At 38.9% G+C, this 19,629-nt stretch overlaps 1 protein-coding gene and 1 long non-coding RNA gene across 6 annotated transcripts in view; one reads left to right on the plus strand and one right to left on the minus strand.

The window, feature by feature from the left end:
• RNF111 (ring finger protein 111) overlaps positions 1–19,629 on the plus strand; it is a 54,702-nt gene that overhangs the window by 16,421 nt on the left and 18,652 nt on the right. For all 5 annotated transcript variants that reach the window (XM_080980695.1, XM_080980696.1, XM_080980693.1 and 2 more), the window contains exon 3: positions 5,790–5,916. In XM_080980695.1, the coding sequence (XP_080836821.1) occupies positions 5,790–5,916 (127 nt within the window). The remainder of the gene's footprint in view (positions 1–5,789; positions 5,917–19,629) is intronic.
• On the minus strand, positions 12,720–14,454 carry LOC308462887. Its single transcript, XR_013979415.1, has 2 exons — positions 14,172–14,454; positions 12,720–13,103 (listed from the first exon to the last, which is right to left on the minus strand). It is a non-coding gene; the product is annotated as an uncharacterized lncRNA (long non-coding RNA).

Below are 19,629 nucleotides of genomic sequence, written 5' to 3' on the forward strand. Positions count from 1 at the left end.
GTTTCTATGTGGGATCCAGCCATCCATTTATTGGGGTGCTGGGATTTTGGAGATGATTGGAGAGGAGGCTACAGCCCAGATTCTTGAGTTCTTTTTCCACGGCTGGGCAAAGTGACTCAGTCTTGGGAGAGAATTTCAGCCAAAGGCTTCTATGAGAAGGGAGTGCGAGTTGGTGTGCCAAATTTTTAGTTGCCCAAAGTGGCCTGCCAACAAGTCCCATTACTACAGCAGTCAACCTCCCACTACACACACACACACACACACACAAACCCATCTCAGAAGGGTGAGCGTTGGCCTGGGTCCGGTTCATTTCCCTTAATCTATAGGGTCTTCAAACAGTTATGTACCTCTTGTAGAACATCTCTTGCATGTACCATGAATTAGGTATGAGAGATCCTGGATTATATCTGGCCATGCAGAAGCACAGGCAAAGAGACACACTTCTAACCGTCTTGTTTCAAACTTCTGATAACCCTAGAAGTGTCACATAGTCAGCATAGACAGAATGTCACAGGGTTGCAAGTAGCCAAAAGAACATAATCTCCTGTGTCCATCCCTGATCTCCAGTATAATCAGAACCACAATGGCCTGGTTCACACAACTTGCTAAGCCCATGCAGTATTGTTTCTAAAAATTCAGCATAGGTTACTCTTGTGACTGCCCACTTTCTACTAGCCTTTGCTGTACTATAGTCTGTAGAGACATTCCATGAATGAGAGTAAAATGAGCCCATGATGTATGGATGTAATACACCAATTTTCCATTAACTTTGTTTAGGGACGCATGTGGCGCTGTGGTCTAGACCACTGAGCCTCTTGGGCTTGCCGATTGTAAAGTCGGCGGTTCGAATCCACACAACAGGGTGAGCTCCTGTCCCAGCTCCTGCCGACCTAGCAGTTCTAAAGCATACCAGTGCAAGTAAATAAATAGGTACCGCTGCAGCGGGAAATAGATGGTCTTTCTGTGCGATCTGGCACTTGTCATGGTGTTCTATACACCATAAGTGGTTTAGTTATGTTGGCCACATAACTCAGAGAAGGTGTCTGGACAAACACTGGCCCCCTCGGCCTGAAAGCAGAGATGAGTGCCGTACCCCTTAGTCAAATTCAGCTGGACTTAACCATCCAGGGGTCTTTTACCTTTGCCTTTTACCTAACTTTGTTGAAGTAGGCTGGCCCATACTAGCATATACATTGGCCATTTCAGCAATATTTGTTCCCTACTTCATCAGTGTTCTGAGGTCCCCTTATTTCAACTTTTCAGTGGCTCTGTCTCGAAACTGGTGTACCACTCACATCTTTATGAATAGGAGTATTAATCAAAACCATCATTTTAATTTTAAAGTATGTTTCTTGTTGCTATTTATTTATTATTTTTATTTAACAATAAATTTTAAATTTTTTTGTTAAATTTTATTTAACAAAATTTATATACCATTTGATTGTAACATAACTTCTAAGTAGTTTATAAGAAAAAGTAAAATACTTACAAGTTCAGAACGAATATTGTGTGGCACCTGTAACAGTACCAGTTCACCTGTGGTTTTGAAAGTGTGTGAACACTGCCTGCAAAAGACTCCTGAGTTGATGGGGTAGAGGTTCTGCCCCTTCCATAAGACGTTGCTCCATGAGTTGTTGTGTTCTACCTGCACACTCCTGTTGCCTTCGTTTAGGTGTCTCTCTTTGCCTCTTGCCGACAAAGATGTGAAACAGCTCCACGTGACTAGAACAAAAGTTGATGCATGTATCTAGTGAGCCCATTTGTTTTTGATATTTCTCATCTTTGGGTGGACAATCATTGTAAATATGCTTTTTCATATCAGCAGGAAGATCCCATGGAGGTTTTCTGTAAAATCTGAATAATAGGATATGAATTCAATGCACACACCAAAGAATTCATAGTATCTTAGATCTCTTTGTATTGTACCTAAACTTTTGTGGAATAGAGTCTACTTCATCAGATGCACAAAGGTTTACTTTCATTTGGCAGGTATGTGCAGTGCTTTTCCCCCTGGGGATACCCAAGGGTATACAGTACCAGTGCCTCCCCACCCCAAGGTTAAAAATGTGGCACTTACTGTAACAACTCATGATGAGTACCAGCACATTTTTTTCTAATCAAAAAAGCATTGCGTACGTGTATATATATATCTCTGCTCCTGTATATAGCTGTCCACTGAGGATAACTCTTGATGCACCTGATGAAATGGACTCTAGTCCATTAAAACTTCATTTTATTTTATTTTTTTAAATAATATTTACATTCACAGTTAAATTTTTCTCTAAAACCTTAGTTTTTGTCTTATTCAACTTAAAACCTGCTACTTGTCCAAATTCTTGAATCAGTTCCAATACCCTTTTTGTACTGGATTCTGGCTCCTGTAAGGTCAGTACTAAGTCATCAGCAAATGCTTTCAGTTTATACTGTTTAGCTCCCACTTGTATACCTTTAACCTCTTGGTCCTTTCTTATCATGTTTAACAAAACCTCAAGGACCGAAATAAAAAGCAGTGGAGAAATTGGGCAACCTTGTCGTGTCCCTTTCTCAATCTTAAACTCTTCTGTCACTACATTATTCACAATTAATTTTGCCTTTTGTTCTGAATAAATTGCACCTATACCATTTTCAAAACCTTGACCTACCCCCATCCCCTGTAGATTCTTCTTCATAAAGCTCCAGGAGATATTGTCAAAGGCTTTCTCCGCGTCCACAAATATCAAGACAGCCTTAGTATTAATATTCACTTGAAGTTTTTCTGGAATATTAATTATATTCCTCATATTGTCAGACAAATGTCTGCCCGGGAGAAAGCCCGCTTGGTCTTTATTAATTTCTTCTACTAACACTTTTTTTAATCTTTTAGCCAAAATATCTGCAAAAATTTTATAATCCACATTTAGCAACGATATGGGGCGGTAGTTCTTGAGCTGTGTCTTTTCAGTCTCTGTTTTCGGTATAAGTGTAATGTAAGCTTCCTTCCACAACACTGGTGCCTTTTTCCCTTCCAATATTTCATTACAGACTTCCTTCAGTGGTTGTATTAACCATTCTTTCAAAGATCTGTAATATCTTGAAGTCAAACCATCTGGTCCTGGAGATTTACCTAGTTGCATGTTCTGAATAGCCCTTCCACCTCCTGGTCCGTTACATTAAAACTTCATTTTAACAGTAGATCTGTTAGTCTTTAAGATGCAAGAAGTTGTTACTATGAAACAGAGACATGAAAACTGTATGAATCAGCAATTGGGATGCAGACATTAACTCTCCCACTCATGGCTGGTGTTCCCTCTTTCAAAACTCACAGTGGTAACCCATCCACAAGGGACCACAAATGACCAAACTCTTTCATGGGAGTGATTTCTGTACAGTATAGGCTTTTCAGCCAGTCTTGGCTTAAGAGCACAAAGAGAGACTGCTAGATCAGACTTTTGACTCCATTGGCGTTGAAAGTGTCCACCTTCCTCCCTGGTTCCCTGCAACTATTTAAAATTTTGTTGTTGTTGCTGGTCTTAATGTTTTTAGCAGTGTGATCCTCAAATTCTTTTTCAGCATCCTATATTGTCTGCTTGCATTTATTTTTCCAAAGTTTGTGTTCCTTTTTGTTCGCCTCGTTTGGACAAGACTTCCATTTTCTAAAGGAAGCCCTCATGTCTCTAATAGTTTCTTTGCTTGTTAAGGACACTAGCATCCTCTAGGCTTTGGTGGTGCCTTTCTTTATCTGTTTTTCTTTTCTTTCTTTTTTAATTTTTAAAATGCTTTTCTTAGGTTATTATACCAACACCAACACAGATGTCACTCACAAGACAAACTTACAAAAAGATACAACTACACACACACAACAAATAATGCACATACATCCCTATTTCAGTTCTTATTCATTTGTATTTGACTTCCTTCCCCCTCAACGCAGGTCCGTTTCTATACTTAATAAACTGTTTCTTTCTCAATTCCACCTCTGTTTTTCCTCTATATCTTATATTTACACACACACACACACACACACGTGTGTGTGTGTGTGTGTGTGTGTGTGTGTACACCTTTCTTTATCTGGTGTATGTTCCAGCTGAGCTTCTCATGTTGTGATTCTAAACAACTCCCAATCTTTTTTGGAGAGTTTTGATCCTCTTGAGTTTGCTGAAAAGGAAGCTGAAAAGCAGTTACCTCTTTTGAAGTCAAATGTGATTGTTTTGTTTTTGTTTGGAAATTGTTCCATTTACATATATATTGAATTGGATAGCACTATAGCCACAGTTTCCAGTCAGTTCAATAACATTTGTATCTAACACCTCTACATTGCTTAAGATTAAATCCAGAGTTCCTGCTGCCCCTCCGGTTGGTTCCATGATTGTTGTTCTAGAGGGCAGGCATTTAGAAATGGTACTTTTTTGTCATGACTGCTACGCACTTGCACTCAGTCTATGTGAGGGTAGTAAAAGGCACCTTACTATAGCGTTTCATCTTTTGGATGCCTCAGCATAAGAAGAGTTCTCTGCTTGATCAGTTCAGAGGCATAGGCTGGCATATTGTTTCCTCTGGGACCCAACCAAATGGCCTAATGGGAAGCCCAATGTTTCTTTGTGACAGATATTGGTATGGTGTGTCTGATCCTGGAGGTAATACACAATTCTCATGACTAGCAGCCACTGAAATTGTCTGATCCCCTTTAAAGCTATCTATGTTGCTACATCTTGAGATAGCAAATTCCATATCTTAACTATGTGTTGTGTGTATTGCTGACCATTCATTTGCACTGTATGGCTTCTCTCTTTGTACATGCAGAAATTAGACAGTCGTAGGACCTGACTTCACTTGTAAGACAAAGCTTTATTTTACGTGTTCAGTGACTCTTGAGTTTAAACTGAAATACGACACAATCCAGGAAAGTCTGTAAAAGCCTACTGTGTTGGGGCATGCTTAGGAATTAGAAATGTTTTTCAGGGCATGCTTAGTCACAGCTTTGAAAATAAAATACAGTTTCCGAGGTTACAAATTCATTCTCAATTATCTGCTTTCCATTGAAACTGTATGGCAGGGAATGTGCAGCCATTCAGATATTTCTAGACTTCCAACTCCTGACCATTGACCATGATGTTAATGACCGCTGACCATGCTACCAGCTTTGCCTTCACTGTCAGAGGCATAATGCCTCTAAATACCACTTGCTGGAAATTGCAGGTCAACAAGATGCTGTTGTGCTCCTGCTCTTGCTCATTTGGCTCATCTGGTTGGCTACTGTGAGTACAGGAAGCTGTACTAGATGTGCCTTTGGCTTGGTCAAGCAGGGATCATCTTATCTTCTTATGTCTGGATCCAGTGAGAAAGTCCAGCATCATCTGAAGGGCTGCAGATTCCCTGTGTATGAAGGCACGTGAGGCAAGCATTTTGCTGACACTGAGTCAGTTGGTGCCTGGATGAGAGGTTGTGCTCCAATCTCCCATGTGTCTTTCCTTGAACTTCACAGAAAAGCGGGATATAAATTAAACAATGCTGAGTTACTCTGATCTGACAACAACAATTTGGTAGCTCTAATCTGCTCCTGACCAATCAAATAGCTCCTGGTCTATTTTGGGCCAAAGCTGCTTCCAGGCACCACTGAAAGTGGCTGCAGTCTTACTAAAACTAAATGTAACTGGCGCAGAAGAGGTGTATTATTACTTTTTGTAAGTTACATCTTCTGCAACACTTACTGATTGCCTCCATTTTGCACCATATATAGTTAATACCTTGTGGAATTCAAATCTAATGCAACTTATTTCAGTCTTCTGTTTCCTTTGCGTTCTGCCTTTCAGGGAGTATTGATGAAGATGTGGTGGTGATCGAAGCATCCTCCACCCCCCAAGTCACTGCCAATGAAGAAATCAATGTTACCTCAACAGACAGTGAAGTAGAGATTGTAACAGTTGGAGAAAGTTACCGGTAAGGCCAATGTTCTTTTCTTTTGGAATATGATAATAACTTTGTGAATAAGGGTTGGACTTTATTGAACAGCTGTTCCTTAAAGTCAGGGTTCATAATAAGCGGGTGCGGAGTGCATTTTGCAACTAAGAATTCCCTGAATGAGATCACGTCCTGATGCATAGTTCTAGTATTCGGCTGCTGAACCATTCAAATGGTGCAACTGACCACTGAGAGCACAGGAGGAAAAATGCCTCCCAGCCAATAGCACAACAGAAACACAACTAGGGATCTCACAGCCCTTTGCATTTGAAAAGAGCATTCTAATCAACACATTAGTGATCTGACTTTGTTGCTGCTGGGAGGGACTGGAAGGTGACTTAGGACTGTCACCTTCTCCCCACACAGGTAAGCTGGTGCTGTTATCAGTGGAGGACACAGGACAGTGGCAACAAGTCAGAGTACTCAAAAGTCTTGGTTATAAAGCTTTTTTCAAATGCAAAGGGATGTGGGAGCCATCCAGGATAAACATAACTTAGATGGCTCCCTGCCCTTCCCACATAGTAGCAGGCAGGTTAGAGTTTAATGTTTGAAGTCTCTTCAAAACAGTATGAGGTCTAATGAATGTCTGGAGAGTTAGTCAGTTATTTCTTTTCAGGGCAAATCATGTTGATAAATGTGGAGTGTGATCAAGAGACAAAATTACTACACGTTAGTTTCTTTATATAATTTGGTATAAACATTGAGTCCTTCTGTTTTAGATTAAGTAATAGCACACACAGTATGTTCACCTTTAAAAAAATTCCTGCCCAAGGTATATGTGTACTTCCATAGGCTTGGTATTTTGCTTTTGAAATAATTCAGAGATGTATAACTGTGGCTTTCTACTTTGGGTGCTATATTTTTTGTTGAAATGATTAGAAGGAGAATATTTTTTACAATGCACTTAATTCGAACTTCAAAATATAACCAAGTTACTACATAAGCTCCCTTTTATGTTTCTTTTTGTATTAAGAGCTGTGTATTATATATGACGTAATGAGAAAGAGAGCTTATGTTTTCAATGGGGGAAATATTATTACTGATGATGAGCTTCAGAATTCCTGTGTTCATTGTAAGTTAGGGCTTTTTCACATGTTCATTTCTCCCTAATTTATACCAATTTATATAAAACATTATTAACTGCTGATCTTAGAATGCTAAGACATCACAGTTGATTTAAAAAACACATTACATTTTTGCTGCTCCTGGATAATTTTTGTTTATTTTAAATAAAAAGATAAAAGTTTAAAACAATCACCTTTCTTAATTGGCCTGACTTCAACCCCTGGCTACAACTCCAACATGTTTTCTCCGGGCTACATATGCACCCGCCTTTTTAAAAACCACACTTTTGTTTTCTGTATTCAGCACTTTAAAGAAGCCATAGACAGCAATGCTCAAGTATGCTAATACTCAAACAAATTAAAAATAGAAACAACCCAACACATTTTAAAAGGGCATTGGATGTCAATCAGCCTAAGGCCTGGTTAAAGAGGAACCATTTTTTGCCTGGCACCTAAAGGTGAAGGTTCCAGGTGAACTTCCCCTGGCAGGCTGTCTTTGTTGGTTGGAAATTGGTTTCAGGAACCAATTTCCTCTAGGGAAATTGGTGGATAGACTGTTTGCAGTTGGAATTAGCAGAGCCTTCATTATGGGATTCCCCCGCCCTTGTGTTGTTCTTGCCAGAAAGCTATGACGTTCACATAGTTGTATTAAAAATTTCTTCTAAACTGTCATTTATTTCATGTTATTAAACACGCCTGAATTAGTTTTTTGCCGAAATTTGGTTTTTAAAACAGAAAACCTATAGTGTTAGTAGAATATCTGTTTTTTTAAAAAAGAAATAATTATTATATTTTCCCCCATGTAACATTTTGTTAAAGACTTAATGTAAAATGCATTCTAAATGCATGCATTTTTCTCATGGGGTGAATTGTTCTGTACAGAATTCCATATTGTGAAATAGAGATTTGTCTAATGAAAATTGATGGATAAGGAAAGTTTTCTAGGTGATTGCAAATGTTGATCTCAGTTTGCCAGGAATTCAGAAGAATTCTTCACATGTAGAATCTCATTCCCATTTGCCTTGGTGTAAACCCTTTTGAATTCATTCAGTAGGATCTGTTTCTGTGTAGAAATGGCTATGATTATGCTGTTGGACCTGTTCTTCCAAGAATTTTGATGTCATAGACCTATTTCGCAAAAATAAATGGAATGTGCTGCTGCACTGGGGGAAAATGGCAACTAGCCATTCTGATTTTGTGCCTATAACCCAGATTCCAGAAGCCGTTTGGCCCTAGCTTTTCTATCCCAATTTCTAACACTGCTTAAACTTCATTGTATTGATTTCTCTCACCCTATCGTAGTTGGAACTTCCAAGTTAGCTATAGGCAGCCCCTGGTATGGGCCAGATCATTGCCATTTTTGTCGTGTGTTAAATCTTCTGCCTAGTTGTGCTCTTTCCTTTTCACCATCTGATGGTACAGATATTCTCTAGTCCCTGTCCTTCTGCCTCTGCAACAGTTGGATGCTGATTCTAAATTTAGAGCAAGAGAACCCTTCTCTTCAGATGTATGCATTTAATTACATACAGCACAGGTTTTCAACCTTTTTGAGTCCATTGCTCCCTTGACCAAATACATTCTTTCTGCGACACCCCTGTGGGGCTCAGGAGCCCAGTTATGGCACCCCTTGCCCGCAGAGCTGGCAGCCCCCCACCCTTTTTCAAACACCCTCCCTTGTGGAGGGTTCCCTCAGCCTCCTCTCCTCTCCCCTCTTCTTAGGAGTCTGGGTATTTATAATTGTCAAGAAAGGTTGGCCAGAGATTGGTCAACATTGAATAAAGAGATTGGTCTGTGTGACTCAAAATTGGATGGTCCCTGCGAGGCTTGGGAATAACTACTATTTTTGAATGTCTCCAGGTTGCAGGAAGTCTGTTATCAGCTAAAATATCATTACAATATCATTGTTAATTACTTCCTTTATCTCCTCTTTTCCCATACATTTACTGTCCTCCTCCTTTAGTTATAGGTATCGCTATAGTGCAGGGGTCAGCAACCTTTTTCAGCCGTTGGCCAGTCCACCGTCCCTCAGCTAATGTGGGGGGCTGGACTATATTTTCTAAGAAATAAAAAAGAACGAATTCCTGTGCCCCACAAATAGCCAGATATGCATTTTAAATAAAAGGATACATTCTACTCATGTAAAAACACGCTGATTCCTGGACTGTCTGCGGCCCGGATTGAGAAGGCAATTGGGCCGGATCTGGCCCACGGGCCTTAGGTTGCCTACCCCTGCTGTAGTGTCTAAAAATTTCTTAATTTCTTCTAGAGAGAGGTGGAGGTGTACAGAAAGGAGAAAAACTCTGCACATATTAATTTTGTACTATAAACCCTTTCTCCTGCCTTTATTTTTATACCTGTAGTTATTGCTTTGTTTCTCTTTTTGCAACTTGGCAGCAAAAATAGTAATAATATTTTTGCTTTAAATACAATAATTGTACCATTGTTTTATCTATTTCTGTTGCTTCTAGTTATTTTTGCTTAATTTGCAATAGTTAGTAAACTTGTTTTGAAGTTCTTGTCCTATGCTTTTGTTCTAGGGAAGAGACTTCCTGTTCCAATTGCATCTTTTGTGTCCTGTAGATTTTATTCAGTCCTGATTTTTCTTGAAACATACTCCTCTAAACACTGCCTTTATTGTTTCTCACAGCAATCCTTCTATTATTTTTCTTAGTTTTTGTTCCAATGATGCATTAAGTTTTTCTTTTACCATTTGATTGGTTACAAGGACAGGACTAAAAGACCAAATACAGGTCACATTTTCTGACAGAATTAATAGGAAGTGTGCGCTCACTCGAGTGTGTTCTGTTATGTTAATTTCACCAATATGAGCTGTCTGCACTTCCTTTAAAAAGGAGGCAGAGTTCGAAATTAGCCAGGTGCCAGGCGCATTTTGCACTAATTGGCTACTTGTGACCAAGTGAAGTTGCCTGGGCCCCAGGATGGTGCCTGACATCTCCACCATCTGGAGGTGCATGTCTGGGGATCATTGGATCTGGACTGGATAATTCAATCATTTGTATTTTAACTGCACAATCAGAATGGATTTCAGGAACCAAAATGCTTTTTCTGTGCAGCCTGAGAAGGAGCGATGAACAACATTATAGTTAATTGTTGTAGCTTGTCTTTACTGTCCTGCTCTCAGCTGTGAAGAATATTATGATATCAATGGCCCTTGTCACCATTAAGAAAAAGAGGTAGGAATAAGTCTATATATATGTGGACTGTCCTCAATCTTAACCTAGCTCAGGGTTGTCATCTGAACTAGCCAGATGTTTAACAATCAATCACAGTCAGTCCTTCATTTGAAAAATTAAGACTTTAGAGCCATGTTGCCCTAAAATGGCAACTAGACATTCTGTTTTGGCAACTGTAACCTTGGTTTAAGGAGCCATTTGGCACCTAGCTTTTATATTTGAGATTCTGACACTGGGCAGAGGTTAGTCTAAAGTCTAAAGATTGTGAGCTATGAACAGGGGAGACAAACGTGAGTTGTAGCCACTGGATTCCACTCACTCCATATATCCCATAGACCCCACTCTTACAATGTTCTCAACAATTTCAGTTGTTCCTTGCCCTTTTTAAACTCCACTGTTGTTTTGCATTGCTTTTTCCATGCAGAATCAGTTAGGTCTTTATGTGAAAGGCTACTTGCACTCCAATTTAAATCTTCCTCCAATTATTGAATCATAAGAAGAAAAATTCATTGAGGCGTGACACAGGTTTTTGTAAAAATGGCATTTGGCCAGTATTCAGCACATAAACTGAATTCAGAGTTACCTAACATGTCCCACTGAGGGTTCCTTCTATAACAATAGATCTACCATTTGGATCTCTTAGTACTTTAATGACCTGAAAATTAAGTTGAGAATGAACTAAGATCACAACTCGTCTTCTTTTATTTGACCCTATTGCTATGAATCGTCCTACCCAAGATTAATTTCCGTATTTTTTGCTCTATAAGACTCACTTTTTCCCTCCTAAAAAGTAAGGGGAAATGTGTGTGCGTCTTATGGAGCGAATGCAGGCTGCGCAGCTATCCCACAAGCCAGAACAGCAAGAGGGATTGCTGTTTTCACTGCGCAGCGATCCCTCTTGCTGTTCTGGCTTCTGAGACTCAGAATATTTTTTTTCTTGTTTTCCTCCTCCAAAAACTAGGTGCGTCTTGTGGTCTGGTGCGTCTTATAGAGCGAAAAATACGGTAAATAAGGTGTTTTTCTGATCCACATGTATTTCCTGTAAACAAACTATATTTGGTTACCTATTATAAAGATATTTTGCCAGTTGAACATGTTTTATTGGATCTCCCATCTCTTTTAAATTCAAGGTAATCATAGTTATACTTCCACTCTTCTTATTTGATGCCATCTTGCTTTCTTATTTGTAAATACACCCTCCCTTCCCCACAACTAAAAAACAATTCAACATTCAACTTAAAACAGTAAAATACAACTCTGTATGTGTCCTCTATAGACACTAGAGGGCACTCCTGCACCATTGGGGTATAGAACATACCATAAGTACACATGATGAGTACATTTTAAATATTAGCTTAGATCTTAACTTCAAGGGGTACATGTGCTATAATTACTGCTTTGTCTAGCCAATTGTATGGCTTCATCTTGAATAAATTATTTTTAACACCTCAGAGAAGGGTCTTAATTGTTCATTTTCTAGTTGCTTGAGAGTAGAGAAGTCTGGCCTGCTTTTCCTTGTGCTATCTTTGTGCTACAAGATCTACTATAGGTAGACTCCACTGGGTTCTCTTCTCCTGAGTCAGTGCCTTCTTGTTGCAAAAAGCTTAGCAATTCAGAGAGTCATTCCAACTCCAGAAGTTGCAAAAGCTCTGCTACTTCCCAGAGGTTTGCAGCCAAAAAAACTTAATTTCCTCTGTTGAATATTAGACAGAAAGTGAATGCTCAGTGATAATCTGATTCCCACTTCTGATAATCAAGATCGGGGGTTGTCAGCCTGGTCCCTACCGTCCACTAGTGGGTGTTTCAGGATTCTAGGTGGGTGGTAGGGGGTTCCTCTTTCCATTGAGCACTGGTGGGCGGTAAGGAACTTTTACCATCAAGAAAGATGCATTAGTGGGCAGTAGGTATAAAAAGGTTGACTACCCCTGATCTAGATGTTACTAGGTGAAATTCTCACCTTTTTTCAAGGTGTCCTGAGATAGATCCTGGAGAACCATAATTGGTTGATTTTCAGAAGTTATATTTTCCACATTCCTAAGCGTTCTCCATATCTTTTTTCCTAAAATCTATGTAAATATATTATATATAATAATGTCTCTTGGAGGGGCTGAAACACATGAACGAGTTGATAGGGCTCTGTGGGCTCACTCAGTGCAGTGGTGCCCCGCAAGACGAAAAACTCGCTAGACGAAAGGGTTTTGCGTTTTTTGAGTCGTTCCGCAAGACGAATTTCCCTATGGGCTTGCTTCGCAAGACGAAGCGTCTTGCGAGTTCTTGCGAGTTTGTTTCCTTTTTCTTAAAGCCGCTAAGCCGCTAATAGCCACTAAGCCGCTAATAGCCGTGCTTCGCAAGACGAAAAAACCGCAAGACGAAGAGACTCGCGGAACGGATTAATTTCGTCTTGCGAGGCACCACTGTATCCCCTAGGGATAGTTCCAAGGCAGGTATTTGCAATTTAAACCACTATCTTGTCACTTTCTGCCCCTTCTACAAAGCCCCTGCTAAGATTAACCCTTTAAGTCTGTTTTGAAAATTCTTTGATTTTATATCCATATTCTCGTGAAGCAGTTTTCAAAGCTTTTCTTCATGTTGTCCCCTCTCAGGTCTGCATTTGCACCCTTTTCTGCCGCAGCTTCTGCCGTCTTAACTGGTTCGGGCGCCATGTTCACTCTTTGCTGGCTCATTGCCCTGGCTTCTTCTTGGTGTTCCCGTGGCATGAGAAAGTTATTTATACCCCCTTGTTTTTATCTCAGCATATTTCTTGAATTCGGGTAAAAGTTTTCAAGTTTTCCCAGTTAGTTGGCTGTTTTGAAGAGGAATTATATACTTGAGGGCAGGAACTCGTGAGTTTTGCAGCCATCTTGATTACTGGCTGACCACTCCCCCCAACTGACTTCTTCTAACAGATCTACCTAATAATAATAATAATAATAATAATAATAATAATAATAATAATTTTATTATTTATACCCCGCCCAGCCATTAACTGCCTCTTTGAGACACCCCTTTTCTTTCCGACCAGGGTATCTTCCCAACTAGTAAGATTTGCATGGAGTCGACGGTGCTCATCCCACTCTTGTTCAGTGGGATGAGATGCAATGTCCAATAACTTGACAAATCAGATTTGACCAGTTTTCATTCCCTCGTGTACCTTCTCCCAGAGTCACTGCTATTTTGAGTCAATGCAGTGTTAAACAGCCAGCCGCCCTTGTATACCTTGTATATGAAAGTGAGGACCATTTATATACTGTACAGATTTCGCTTTACGTTCAGTAGTGTGAATGCTGTTACGCATTCTGTTAAAACAAGGCTTTGCCTTAGAAATAGAATTTGGGAGGCTCAAAAGTGGAAATTACAGGAGATCCCAACGGTAATGGAATGGCAGGATAATTTTTTTGAGTATACAGAATTATGACTTATATTTAAAATGACTTATAAAATTCGAGACCAAAAAGGGACAAAGTTTGAAGAAGAGTGGGTTGCACACATAAGAATTAACTGTAGAAGTTTAAAAACTAGCAGGGTTAACATAAATCCTGTGATGTTTATAGAAGGTGAATAAGAATCTGCAAGAGAAGATATATATTAAGAAAACTGAAGCAGGGAAGGAAGTCAGGGCGTGAATATACGCAGTGTAAATAAGATGACATAAAATGATGACTATAAAAGATTGTTTTATTTTTGTTTGTGAAAAACATAATAAAAAACATTTTTTAAAAAAAAGAATTTGGGAGGGAGGGCTGTTTCTCCACAGAGAACCAGCTGCTTTGCAAGACCCAAAGTTTAATTCCTGGCATCTCTAGATAAGGCTGGAAAGGACTCCTATCTGATGCAGCCAGTCCGTTTAAATCCCACTGAGCAAGCAGGGCCAGTGGCCTAACATGGTTTATAGCAGCTGCTTATGTCGGCTACCTTTAAACTAGAACATTGCTTTCTACTGGCAAAGCAGCAGAAGTTTGTCCTTTCGGTTATTTACCTCAATATTTTGTTAATTTCGGCTGCTCTGTCTCCGGGTCTTGAGTTTCTCTAGCTGCCATCCTGGGTTCAAAACGGAGCTTTACTAAACAAGGCAGTACATGACTTCAGGCTGAAAACACGATTTATTTGCTCTATGGTTACTCTCAAATATATTTACAGCTACCTCATAATATATCTGCCTCAACACAGACAACCAGTTACCACACAATTCATTTAATAGGATTACTTCATAGCTTTCCAGTGTGAGTCCTTCCTGTGCCTCAGGCATATGAAAAGTTGGTCCTGCCATTGTATAGGAATGTAAAGTAAGTCAACAAATGTGAGTTTACTTTTAATACATGGTTCCTTTTTTCTTTTCTCTCTCATTTTACTCTAGGCCTCACCATCTTCCTTGCTCCTGCTTCATTAAACCATATATTATTATTTTATTTGTGCTGCACATGAAAGCCTCTTTCCATCTAACTGCAGGAATAATCTGTAGTTGTACTAGGGAGAGATATGCATATAGTTCTCAAGCTGTCAATTATTTTGGTCTTTCATCTTGCAGCAGTGCTTTAAAGTGTCATCCTGGATGAAACTCTGCTAATAGATGCCGTGATGCCTTGATCAAAGATAAATGAATAAACCTTCTGAATTCAGTCTCCTCAGCAAATGAGAAGAGACCCAAGCAAAGTCTTGTCTCCTCCCTTTTCAGACTCTCAAAATGTATGGATCCCTCACCCAGTAGAACTGATGGGAGCTTTGCCGTTAGTTCTAACAATACGTACATTAAAAAAAACAAAACCCAATCCCTTCCTAGTCTAAAATTATTCTGCCACCCTAAGCCCCTTCCCTCAGCATGCAGAGATTCCTGATCACAGCTGATAATATCCAGCTTATTGCCTGTCTAAATCATGGGATCACGTTTGTTATTAAAGATTATTTTAACTGTAGTTTTCACCCCAGTTTTATGCCCAGCATGAGTCTCACTCATTTGTCCATGGATTCATCAAGCACTGGATTCATCAAGGAGTCCGATTTCCTACTGGTTCAGTCAGTTGGAATCAGTTTTAAAATAGGAGAGAGAAATCAAAAGAAACTTGCATGAGGCCATGGTCAGCCTAGGCCAGAGCTTTCCAAACTGTGTGTCACAACACCAGGGTGGATAAAAATCAATGATTTCTATTTTATTTTTAATTTAAATCGGATTTTTAAAAATTTAAATCAGATTTTTTTGATTTAAATCAGATTTTTAAAATAAAATGCTTTTGGAGGAAAAATCTTTCTAAAGATAGTTTTTTATTTAAGTTACATTATAGTCCAAAGGCTATTCATCAGGAAATAAGGATTTGTTTTAAGATTTTCATGTGTGCTAAAACTCAGTCTAAGTTTTTTTTTTTTAAACCGTTTAACCACATCAGTTAACAAACATGGATACATGTGCTATAATGTTATTGTTTCAGTTAAATAAATTGTTCAAATTGTTATTAAGGAAGTGATTATTTTTCTCCTTCCAATAAAAGTGCAGCAGAAAAGTTGTCCAAATATAAACAGTTAACTTATTTTTTTTTAAATAATATTTATTAATGTTTCAGAAAAAGTTACAAAAACAAGAAAAAAAGAAGAGGAAAAAAAAAACAAAATACAGAAAAATAAGAACACTTAAAAACAAATCAATCTTTCCATGTCTTGTCTTTCATTTACTTGTTACCCTGACCTCCTCACACCTCCCTTTTTTGTATTCCAGTTCAGTTAGTCCATTCAGCAAGTCCTTTCCCTCTTTGTTTTTATCTTAATCCTTTAACTTAATATATTATAACTTTAGATTCTCACCTGTTAACAATCCATTTTTACATACTCCTTTATAACATTGCTGCTAAGGCCACTTAACTTCATTCTGATATCATTCTAACAATCATTAATTTTGCAATATTTCTGTAAATAGTCTTTAAATTTCTTCCAATCTTCTTCCACCGACTCTTCTCCCTGGTCTCGGATTCTGCCAGTCATTTCCGCCAGTTCCATGTAGTCCATCACCTTCATCTGCCATTCTTCCAGAGTGGGTAGATCTTGTGTCTTCCATAAACAGTTAACTTATTAAACCTCACCATAATTTCATAGTTATCTATGTATTCCTGATAGTTTAACCAAATCAGTAATTTTTGATATAACTATGAAAACTACTCAGATAATTTATTATTCCAAAAATGAAAGCTTCATCTGGTTGTCAATATTAAGATTATACCAGCAAGAATGAGTCTTTCTGTGAAAAAATGATTTAAATCAAATCTTACTGACTAGTGATTTAAATTGTGATTTAAATCGATTTGATTTAAATCAAATCCACCCTGCACGACACATTAGTGTGTCGGCTGCAGTATGTGTCATGTGAACGCTCCCCACGCTCCTCCCAGGGCCGGAAAGGGGTTAGTTTAACCTTCGGTTTGCTAGTTAAACTGAATTACTGTGTCGCGAAACGACGCATGTCTAAAAAGTGTGTCACAAACATGAAAAGTTTGGAAAGCTCTGACCTAGGCATTGAATGAACTAAAGACTTGGAAATGCTGAAACAGCAACTTTAATGTGTACCTGGTTACTTTATTGACATTGTTGTAAAATACTGATATACAGTCATGGAAAAAAGAAAGTACACCCTCTTTGAATTCTGTGGTTTTGCATATCAGGACATAATAACAATCACCTGTTCCTTAGCAGGTCTTAAAATTAGGTAAATACAACCTCAGATGAACAACATCACATTACATATTACACCGTCATGATGTATTTAACAAAAACAAAGCCAAAATGGAGTGGCCATGTGTGAAAAATTAAGTACACCCTTACTGCTTTCCTAGGAATTAAGGGACTAAGTAGCAGACAGGTGCTGCTAAGCAAATGCCCTTGCTTAATTTGATCATCTACAAGTGTGTCCACTTCTATAAGAGCTGAAAATTTAGCAGTTTGCTGGTTTGGAGCATTCAGGTATGTTTTAACACAATGCCAAGGAGGAAAAATGACACAATGCTCTTAGAGAAGCAATTGTTGCTGCCCCTGAAACTGGGAAGCATTATAAGGCTATCTCCAACCAATTTTAAGTCCATCATTTTACAGTAAGAAGGGTTATTCAAAAGTGGAAAACATTCAAGACAGTTGCCAATCTTCGCAGGTGTGGACGTCCCAGCAAATTCACCCTAAGGGCAGACCGTGCAATGCTCAGAGAAATTGCAAAAACCCCAAAAGAGACATCTCAGGCTCTACAGGCCTCAGTTAGCATGTTACATGTTAATGTTCATGACAGTACAATTAGAAAAAGACTGAACAAGTATGGTTTATTTGGAAGGATTGCCAAGGAGAAAGCCTCTTCTCTCTAAGAAGAACATGACAGCATGACTTAGGTTTGCAAAGTTGCATCTGAACAGACCACAAGACTTCTGGAACAGTGTCCTTTCGACAGATGAGTGGAGATGTTTGACCATAATGCACAGCACCATGTTTGGCAAAAACCCAACACAGCATGTCAGCACAAACACCTCATACCAACTGTCAGGCACGGTGGTGGAGGGGTGATGATTTGGGCTTGTTTTGCAGCCACAGTACCTGGAAACCTTGCAGTCATTGAGTCGACCATGAACTCCTCAGTATACCAAAGTATTCTAGAGTAAAATGTGAGGCCATCTGCCCAACAATTGAAGCTTGGGCAAAATTGGGTCATGCAACAAGACAATGATCCCAAGCACACCAGCAAAAATACAACAGAATGGCTGAAAAAGAAAAGAATCATGGTGTTGCAATGGCCCAGTTCAACCTAATTGAAATGCTGTGGTGGGATCTTAAATGTGCTGTGCCAGTAAACCGCAATGAACTGAAGCAATAATGTAAAGAAAAGGGGGACAAAATTCCTCCACAACGATGTGAGAGACTAAAAGTCATACAGAAAATGTTTACTTCAAGTTATTGCTGCTAAAGGTGGTTCTACAAGCTATTGAATCATAAGGTGTACAGTGGTACCTCGGGTTAAGTACTTAATTCGTTCCGGAGGTCTGTTCTTAACCTGAAACTGTTTTTAACCTGAAGACCACTTTAGCTAATGGGGCCTCCTGCTGTCACCGTACCGCTGGAGCACGATTTCTGTTCTTATCCTGAAGCAAAGTTCTTAACCTGAAGCACTATTTTTGGGTTAGCGGAGTGTGTAACCTGAAGCGTATGTAACCTGAAGCGAATATAACCCGAGGTACCACTGTACTTAGTTTTTCACACATGCCTTCTCCATTTTTGCTTCATTTCTGTTAAATAAATCATGACATGGTGTAATATGTCATGTGCTGTTCATTTGAGATTGTATTTACCTAATTTAAAACCTGCTAAAGAACAAGTGAATGTTATTATGTCCTCATATGTTAAAAACCCCCCAAAATTCAAAGAGGGTGTCTTCTTTTCCCCATGACTGTATACAGTGGTACCTCGGGTTAAGTACTTAATTCGTTCCGGAGGTCCGTTCTTAACCTGAAACTGTTCTTAACCTGAGGTACCACTTTAGCTAATGCGGCCTCCTGCTGCCACCACACGATTTCTGTTCTCATCCTGAAGCGAAGTTCTTAACCCGAGGTACTGTTTCTGGGATAGCGAAGTCTGTAACCTGAGGTACCACTGTACTTGGGATCTTTTGCAGAATGCTCTAATTTTAATTCAAAAAGTAAAGGTAGCTTATGTTGGCCTCTAAGAAAAGTTGCAAATATGTAATAGGGCAATACCTTTATTAGGCCAATCAAAATATCACAAAATAGTGTGTACGCTTTGGAATTTTCTAGCACACACCATCAGGCTAGATAGTGAGGAGAGAGGGGGGGAAGGTATTTTGACTGTTGTTAAAGCCATGCAGTCTATGCCTTGTCAGAGTTATTTTGGTTTCCTGATCTTTTGGCTTCTTAATTTTCCTAATACAGATTTTGTAATTTTAATTCTGTGTTGGCAAAACTCTTGATCCAATCAGGGATGCAGTTATGAATACTCAATTTAACAGTCTAACATTACTGTTAAAATGGGTACCTATAATTTGATCTTTGATTGGATGAAGGGTAGTGAAGATGCTCTGGCAAACCTGAGGTTCACATCATGCTTTTTCTGAATAGGCTATGTAGTATTCAGTTTTGTTACAGTGGCTTCCTGTTTTTGTGTAATGAGGTTAAAAAAGCATTCATATATAGCAAAGGATATATAAACATAATAAAAGTATGAATTTAGATTTGAGGCTCTTGCATATAATGACACTACATTTGCTCATTAGATCTGTACATTAGTGATGTAAAAGGTAGCATATGTGCCATTTTTTACTCTTATTTTAATGTGCATTCACACCTGCAGTTTAACAGTTAAGCTAGGTCCAGTCTAAGCCTTGTCCTTTTGAATCTCTCCCACTCTGTAATTCAATACTCTCCAAAGCCACACTGCAGTAGAAAATCTGTTTACATATTCTTGGG

The sequence above is a fragment of the Podarcis pityusensis genome, assembly GCF_964106645.2.
Source record: "Podarcis pityusensis genome assembly, chromosome: 14".
In the NCBI taxonomy this organism is placed as follows: domain Eukaryota; kingdom Metazoa; phylum Chordata; class Lepidosauria; order Squamata; family Lacertidae; genus Podarcis; species Podarcis pityusensis.